The sequence below is a fragment of the Amphibalanus amphitrite genome, unplaced genomic scaffold (assembly GCF_019059575.1).
Source record: "Amphibalanus amphitrite isolate SeventyFive unplaced genomic scaffold, NRLGWU_Aamphi_draft 001182F_arrow, whole genome shotgun sequence".
NCBI lineage: Eukaryota > Metazoa > Arthropoda > Thecostraca > Balanomorpha > Balanidae > Amphibalanus > Amphibalanus amphitrite.
Window position 1 is genome coordinate 11625 of NW_024882676.1, and position 8859 is coordinate 20483.

Genomic DNA, 8859 nt, shown 5'->3' on the forward strand with positions numbered 1-8859 from the left:
AGGCCCTAAACTGCTAATCGCACAGACCGACCGGCCGAATGACCCGGGAGGGGCACTATGACAGTGTGAACGCGTAGCACTGTCGAACGGCTCACAGCTGTTAGCTAATGGCTAATCACCAAACAAATGACAATTGACACAAGCGACAGCGCACAGAATGAGCGGCTCATTCTCACACACGCACACGTCAACCTAACACGAATGACGGACGCAGTTAACACTCACAAATGTTCAGACTCCGACGCTGCTCGGCAGCGGCACACGGTGGTCGTAAAAGGCTCACTAGTCGCCCCACTCGCTCACACATTATCCGTCTGAGTCCATTTACTGCCCGTCACCATCGCACTGGAGACGGCAGAGACGAGAGATCGGCCGCCTAGAGCGACTAGTGGCAGTGGCCATTTCGACCACCCGCCCTCGGCCGTCGGCGCCAGGGAACACGTTCACCACGCGCCCCACAGGCCAGTGCCCGCGAGGCAGATTGTCTTTTGTCACCGGCGCTAATTCGTCGAGCTGCACGTCTGCCGGGTCTGCGCGTCACTTCATCCGTGTGATGAGCGTCCGGAGGTGCGGCTCGGGGCCGGCTCGCCCACTTGGAAGGCTGTAGGTCACCCGTTAGCGGCGGCGCTGGCTGGGCTGACCGTTTCCGGCACGGCATGCAGGCAGGCGTGTACCGCTTCACAGCGGCCCTGTCACTGATGACCCAGAAGTGGTGCCGCAGGCGAGCCAGAACGTGCTCTGCGCCAGAATGGGCGAGCTTCTTGTGTCGGTCGGTGACGATCAGCCGAGTGATGTCTCCGCGAGCAGGTAGAATCACCCGGTGCTTGACCTTGAAGTCGAGCTGGGCGTGGCGCAGCTGGCCCCCGACTCTTAGAAGGCCGTTCGGGTCCAGGAAGGGGTTAAGCCGGTACATCTGGCTGTTCGAGGGAAGCCGCCTTCCGTGCTGGAGAGCTTCGATTTCATCGCCGAACTGCTCGGCCTGTGTGCTGAGCAGCCAGACACGCTCAGCTTCTCTCAGCTCTTCAGCAGTCAGCGGTCCCGTCCGCCGATCAGCTGCTGCTCGGCTGCGGCTGTTGTGAGCGAATCTGCGCGCCCACGCTGTCACACGCAGCAGCCTGAGCCATGATGAGAACCGGCTGGGGTTTATGGTCGGCTCCGCTCCCCTGGTGACGCAGGCTGGTGCTCTCATTTCGGCCGTTTCCTCGTCTCTCGGGCGCTCTGTCGGGCGGGGCGGCGCGGCGGGCCGGTCCTGGGGACGGCGCGACAGGACGGCGCGACCTTGGCCCCACTCTCCGCTCGGTGCCACCTCAGCCACCGAGCGGCCTCGGCTGCCTATGTTCGATGAGTTCAGTGACCCTGGCGCGTGTTGCCATCGAGTCACTTCCGAAGCGTCCTGGGTTTCCTCGCTGACACGGATATGATGCACGTCCTTGTTGACTGGCAGGTTTCGATCCGGCGCGCGGCCGGTGACCGTCCAGCCGAGCAGTGTTCTCACGGCGCACGGCGCACCCGGTGGTCCGTCGATCACCTGACGTGCCACGATCAGTTCTATGACGTCAGCGCCCAGAAGTACTTCTACTGGACCTCGAGTCGTACTCGGCAGATCCAGGTCAGCGAGATGAGGCCATTTGCCCTTCTCCCGTGACCAGTCCATGGCGTGATTTGACACACTCAGCGTCGGCGTCGTTTGGGCGTTCCGTATTTCGTGACGTGTGCCACCGCTGCTGACAGGCTCGATCACGAAGGACACACGGCGTGATCTGAGTCGTTCACTTCCGTTTAGGGTACTCAGGACCAAACTGTCAATGGGTCCAGAGATGCCGAGACGGTCGCTCAGGCCTTCGGTCACCAGCGTTACCTGGCTCCCGAGGTCGAGAAGCGCGTGGGTTGTGCAGCGCCCAGCAGGACCATGCACCGTTATCGGCAGTGTCTGCAGCAGCACCTCACAGGGTGGCTCGACCACCGCAGTGCCAACATGTTTCACTGGTGACGGCGCGCTGCCGGCAGCATTGCGCCGTGGAAACACACGCTCTCCGTTGTGCAGAAGCGTGTGGTGACGTTTTCCACAGTTCTCGTGACCACATTTTGCGCTAGACGTGCACGCGGCGCTGATGTGGCCTCGCACGAGACAGTTGAAGCAGAGCCCGTTTCGACCGGCCACTTCAGCTCTCTCGCTCGCTGTCAGCTCCAGAAACCTGTCACAGCGCTCTACGTCATGTGCCCCCTGACAGACTACACATGCGTCCTCACTCGCGACCGGCGCTGCCTTTATTGCACTAATTTTCGGTTTTACGACCTCTCGGGGCGCGGCCGGCGCTAGCGCAGTCGCATAAACACGCCGCTGCCGGCTCTCCCCACTGTTGACCTCGGCCTTGGATTGCTGGTGGCCCGTCAGGGTCAGGGACGCGCGCCCAGCGGCCACGTAGCGGCGCAGCCAGCTGTCCAGGTCAGCGAGAGTTGGGCGGACGAGACCGCTGTGTACAGCGTGCTCGCCCCACTTCAGCGCCAGCGCAGCGGGAAGCTTCGAGATCACGGCTGTTACATTGGTGGCAGCCGAGATGTCCGCGTCGTAGTGAAGGCACTGTAGCACACGGACTGCGGTGCGAAGGTCACGTGACAGCTCTGTCACAGCCGACATATCACCATCTTTCACCGGCCGCGAATCGAGCAGTTTTTTCATCGTCGCGTGAATGACCCGCGCCGGGTCACCGAACTCCTCCTCTAGCTCACGCAGAGCCTCACCGTACAGAGAAGAGTCGCACAACATACCGCGCACTGATTCCTTGGCCGGCCCGGTGAGATGAGCCTGGAGATATGTCAGGCGCTCGACGTCAGTCAGGTCGTCTCGGTCGTGCACTAGAGCCCTGAACAGCGCGATCCATCTCGGCCATTCCAGAGCGGAGCCGCTGAACTTATCCAGGGTCACTCGAGGCAGCTGTGGAGTCGTTTGCTGTCTCACGGGCTGTAGCGGGCGTCGCGGTTCCTGCTGGTGACGGTCGTCGTATGGCCGCGCGCTCACCAGTTGTCCGTACTGGGAGGACTGCTCCACCCAGTCCCGGGTGCGTGAGGACCTGTCACCCGGCAGCAGCGGCTCACGCAGCTGGGCAGCTGGCTCACTTGGAGCTGCGGCAGCAGGCCGAGCTAGAGCCTGACGGTCGACGGCAGATGACTGGTGGTCATACTCCTCCTCCTCGAGCAGCTCCAGCTCCAGCTGACGGCGTTCAGCTTCGTCGGCGAGCTGTTGAGCTTCGAGAGCTGCCCGCTGTCGTGCCAGTTCTGCCTCTGCCGCGGCCGCGCGCTGGCCTTGCTCCGCTGCGAGCTTGCTTAGCGCGGCTCGGCGGCGGGCTGCGCTGATGGTGGACGACGCTGCGCTGCCGAAGGTCTCGCTGCGGGTATGACATGCCTGCGAGCTGCGCGTAGATTTAGCGTCACACCGTGCGACCGCCTTTGCGGTCGATTTCGCGTCGGACTTCGCTTCCGACATCACTGCGTCGGACTTCGCTTCCGACATCACTCGTTCACTGCACTTGCGTCGGACTGTACGTCCATTCACTCACTAGTTCACATACATCCGGCCCGGAGGACCAAAATGTTCGTGTGATTCGTGGTCGTTTACTCTGATCCAGCACGGCAGACCAAAGTGTTCATGTAATCGTCCAGTTCACTAATAATTGCGTATCTGATCGAATCGTTTCATTAACCGGAGGACCAAAAGAGTTCTTAGATGAATGTCTATTTCTGGATTACTCGTCACACACTGCACCTCAATCGAATCGTACGACGCCGGCGCCGTTGCGCCGGCGGAGCCGCGTCGCCGTCGTCGTCGTGTCGCGAACTGCTGAGCCGGCCGGCGGCGGCCGGCCCGGCGCACTGGGGCCGGTCAGCACACATATGTGCTCCAGATGACCCCCCCAGGCCCTGTAGAGGACCACGTGGACGGCGGGGCTCGGCCGTGCCCGCCGCGCGCTGCCGTCGCTGTGCGGCACGGTACGTTTTCTCTCGAACATATGTATTTTTATTCAAAAATCATGCAATCCCTTTTGAAATGATCAAGATTATTCATACCACAGCCTGTGGCCTCAATGTGGATGAAATTGAGCCGCGGCAGCCACCGAGTCCACTGCCCCTTCGTAACGTCCCAATGGTGTGCTCCCCTGCTCATCCACCCCATTCCTTACACGCCTCAATGCCTCGCGCTGATCTATCCCTCTCCTTTGAAACCTTTCAGCACACCTCAGTTGGAAGGGTCCCGGCTCTCGCGACACCTGAGCTGTCGACCCCAGCCACCCCGACGTGCCTCGAATACCAGCAGACTGGGCGAGTTGTACTCCAAGACCTGGGGGAGGGGAGGGGTCCGCTGGAGCCTCAAAGTGTATAGTGACGTCAGAGGTTCGTTAGGCCGGCCCGTCCAGCCGGCCAATTAGACGGCGCCCCTCGGGCTGCTCATTTATTACGCCGCCTCACGCAATATCGCGGTTGACATTTGAATAAGCGCCCGTGGGATCCCGTGTCCTTGCCGATACGGGTAACCTCTCACGGGATGTGAGTATGTGTGTGTGCGGAGGATGATGCAGGGGTTATACGCGCGTTTTCGCAGATATGGCTCCAAGCGTTCGGGGAGAAATGCCATCAATCAGCTCGTATAATTACAAAATGTCTTGTGGGCCTCATTTAATCGTCGGCCTTCTAACCTATCTGGGATCACATCGCGGGTCCTTCCTTATTAAGTGTTTTTAAGCGTTCAAGGTGCCCCTTCAGCGAGCTATTCACTTACGACGACGAACTCCAATGAGCATATGGTCAAACGGCTCGATTACACCCGACAATTCAGAGAAGACTTTAGACATCCAAGCGATATCTTAGGCTGGGAACTAAAGCTAATTGTGCATCTTTCTGCCTTGATCTTATAAACGCGAATATCTCGTAATATTATCTCTAAAACTGTTCTGGGATATGGTGTGTAATTCCAAAAATCTCATACTTGTTTTCATGGCTCACGATAGCAAATGTTCTATATTTGCATATGCTTTTATATGGCTTCATCACTAACTGTTACTAATCAAGGCATGTAAAGAAGCTCAGCTTTTTCACGACGGACGCCGAGTCTTTATTTCTTGAATAGTCACCAGAAATCATTCGGCCTGATATGGATGCTGGATGGAGACAGGGAAGAAAGAAATGAAAGAGGAAGTGATAGAGAGAGAGAGAGAGAGAGAGAGAGAGAGAGAGAGAGAGAGAGAGAGAGAGAGAGAGAGAGAGAGAGAGAGAGAGAGAGAGAGAGAGAGAGAGAGAGAGAGAGAGAGAGAGAGAGAGAGAGGCGGGCGGCGCCAGTCACTGTTGTGACGCGGAGCGGTCCATGCTGTGAGCGCGACTCGTGCGTTAGCTCCGCGTTAGCAGCGTCATGCAGTCGACTGGCTCGTTATCATTGTAATGAAGCCGCCATCCTCGCGATGACAGAGTGAGATAAATGCCGCGGCAATGGCGGTAAAAACGGGCGCACTTTCCACACTGCGCTGCGTGGGACGAACGGAGGGGGGGGGGGGGGGTAGGATATGAAGGTGCCTTACTGGGGTCAAATGTGTCACTCGGCTTTGCCTGTGGGAAGGCCCCTGACAGCAAACCATTCCGACCGTGTCCACCTACTGTCACGTGTGTTCGCAACCAACGCACTTTGGCTACATCGGTCAAGCGAGGCCTGAGCAACGGGCACATGAGCCAAAGAGGCCGGCCGCCCTGCCAAACCGGTTGCTCCTGGCACACGCCGCTACTGACGGAGTTCCACAGCGCCCTCTGTCGCTGGGAGCGGTGGCGCGCTCCTGTAATCCGGCTACCCGGAGGCGTGGATTTGTGGATCTCTTGAGGGCGGGAGTCCTCCCCAGCGGCGGTCTGTGTCGATCGGGTGTCCGCACTAAGCCCGGCATCAATATGGGGCCCCCGGAGGAGTCCGGGGTCGCCAGGTTGACTAAGGAGGTGCGTACCGGGCCAGGCGGGCGACCGAGCAGCCAAAAGTACCCGTGTCGGGCAGTAGTGGGATCGCGCCTGAGAACAGCCGTCGCTGGGGAGCCCGTCCAATACAGGGAGACCAAATCCTTTGCTGTAAGGGGAAGCATTACTTGATGTTTTTTAGGACGATATTTTCCACCAATCACATTTTTTTTTTGCAAAAATTCAATTTTTTCAAAGAATTTCGCCAATTTTTGAGACAGTGCTAAGTGATCTTTTACATGTTTTTTTTTTGAATAAAAATTGTGATACAATGTGAATGAATTGAATGAAAGCTCCATTGCTTTCATGACGCGACGCACCTATACCAATATGTAAGTTCCTCAAAATGATGATGGATCAACAAGTTGTGGCTTGGACTGGCTGAATGATTTTTACTGTATTTTCCGTTTGAATGATTTCTACATAGAATATCTGAGTCACTCATCTTGGACGAAGGATTGCCCATCGCCGACAGCGTCCTCCATCATCATCGGCTAATACCCAAGACTTTGAGCTTCCGGTTGGCTCCGCTCTCGCCCTGCCCGCCCGATCTCAATGCCCTTAGCTCTGAGCGAGCCGCCGCACCGCGCTACGATCCCCAGCCAGCTCCCAGCCTCTGACATTCGCAGCTGACGCCGACTTCGTGCTCGGATGACGCTGAATGCCGTCCGGATGACGTCTGAAAGCGCCCGATGACGCCGACTGACTGCCGACACGGCGCGTGCATTCACGGGGCGCGCGAGCCCCGCGCCAGTTCGCGCCATTTCGCGGCGATTGGCGCGCACTGGCGGCGCACAATCGGGCGGCGATCGCTGAAATGATGCGGTGATTAATGTCGGGGCGGCCTGCCGGGCGCGTGTTTGTACGCCTGTACGGGAGCGCGCCTGTTTGTCGGAGAGGTGTCGGACGGCTAACCCGTCCCCGGGGCTCCGCCGTCGGGGGCAGGCCGACCGGGGAGAGGGAGGGAGGGAGGGATAGGGAGGCCGCAGGGGTGTCTTTGCGTGTTGACGTGCGGATCAGAACTGCCTCTGACAGCCGTCAGGCGGGCAGGTGCAGCACGGAGAGAAAAAAATAACAGAAGCTGACCTGAGAGTGGCAAAGACTGATTCTAAATTGTGCAAGTCTAATGTTTACCTTAATGTTTTACCTAACAGATATTAAGTTGAAAGATTGTGAGTCCGAGGGGCCTTCTGACTCTATTGTTATGAAGAAGTGCTATTTCTCGCTAGCAATATTGGAATTACGCGCCGTCAGAGATAATCGGCACCAGTTGTTGTTAATTTTTTCACCAGGTGCCGGGTGCTAGCGGGCCTGAGGCGAGATGCAGCGTCATGCATAACAATGCGGCGCACCCCGATCGGCGGGCTCAACAATCGGCACCTCGGAGCGGCGCAGCGGCGGCAATAGCAGCGCTCCGGGCGCGCCGCCGGCTGCACGGGGCCCGGTGGAACCACGTGGGACCCTGAGGGACCACATTGGGCCCGGTGAAGCCGCCTGGGGCGCGGGGAAAGCACACGAGGTTCCTTGGCGGAGCGTGACGGAGGGGTGGGGTCGGTGGGATTCAGGATACTCGATGTGGCCGATACAGTGCTGACTGCTGATACGCGAATGCAGCGACCAAGCACAAATTTGACATGATTTCAGGCTCTCCAAGTAGCTGAAGGAAATGGCCCAAATTCGAGCCTTGGCATTGGAGCGTATGGAACAAAACAGGCTTTTTGGGTTATTTACAACCTAAGATAAGATGAGGATAAAATTCCGTTGTGGACTGCTTACCATTAGCTTGAACAAACATTCATAAGCTGTATCACAAGATGCATGACCTTCTCTGACGGCTTACCGTCTTACCTGACGGACAGAGATATGTTCTTTATCAGTTAGCGGGACCTTTGGCTGGCGACCGCAGAGATACAGGCGCACGAACCTGTCAGACTTATCAGTCCTGAAGCACACTTCAGAGGCTTTCAGGTATCCAATCTAGCATGGGCAAGGAGGTGGCTCTGGAAACAATGGGATGGGGAAGTGTCTACCTTAGAGGGGTAAGTGTGATGAAGTTAAATGTGTAGCGTGGGACTGAGGATATTATTCTGACGAAGCAAGGGTCGGCCGGTATTCGCTAACTCCGCCTGTGGGAGTTTCTCGGTCCCTGCGAACTGCTTAGCTGGTGAGCCGTTGACCTTTTGCCCCCGGGTGGCGGACATAGTTGGGGGTTCCGGGGCCCGCGTAATTGAGTGCCAACTAACCGTGATAACATCACTTCGGTCGAGTAATTACTCGCGGCTCGGGGTCGCCTCTGCATGGCGAATTACTGATGGCCGATGGGATTGTCTCGTATTTGAGTTTTTGGTCTTTGTTTGACGGGGGTCGGAATTGTGAACATATTTGGAACAGGCGACATGGATGAAAAACGTAATTCATTGGAACTTGATATTGGTTGTGGCCGTTACAGTGAAATTAAGCTGACACACCTCATGTTTTGTAGATGGTATTCGGTGTGATCGATAAGCAGATTATCATACCAAATGGAATGATTTGAATCGTGGCCGCATTAACGTCTTCATCGAGGATAGCACTTCGTCGATAAATCCTACGCTCGAGATAAGGTTGGTCCATTCTTGTTGGCGTAATCTTATTAACACCAAAATACAAAAATAGCATGCTACATCTAGTACTATGTTTTCCTCTCAGGACAGAGCAAGACCCACTTCCATTCCACCCACAAATGCCAACATCACCCCTCACTCGCAGTCTGTGCTTCCCGCAGTGCCTTTGCCCGTCCCTCCCTAATGACAGAGCCCTGCGCCAAGCGTCGGGGACAGCGGGTCATCGTTAGAACCCTGTCATTGGCTGAGCCGGCGGACACGCCTGGGGCGG

General features: G+C 57.2%; 1 protein-coding gene across 1 annotated transcript; it reads right to left on the minus strand.

The window, feature by feature from the left end:
• Positions 1-299: 299 nt before the first annotated feature.
• On the minus strand, positions 300-3484 carry LOC122370898. Its single transcript, XM_043346846.1, has 2 exons — positions 642-3484; positions 300-345 (listed from the first exon to the last, which is right to left on the minus strand). The coding sequence occupies exons 1-2, from the start codon at positions 3482-3484 to the stop codon at positions 300-302; spliced, it is 2889 nt and encodes a 962-aa protein (XP_043202781.1).
• Between the last annotated feature and the right edge of the window lie 5375 nt (positions 3485-8859).

What these genes read in the sequence shown, in the direction of transcription:
- LOC122370898 (XM_043346846.1), bottom strand. Translation starts at nt 3,484, where the DNA reads ATGTCGGAAGCGAAGTCCGACGCGAAATCGACCGCAAAGGCGGTCGCA. An exon ending in TGCATGCCGTGCCGGAAACG is followed by an intron (nt 346 to 641) that starts GTCAGCCCAGCC and finishes TGCCGTCTCCAG; the next exon opens with TGCGATGGTGACGGGCAGTA.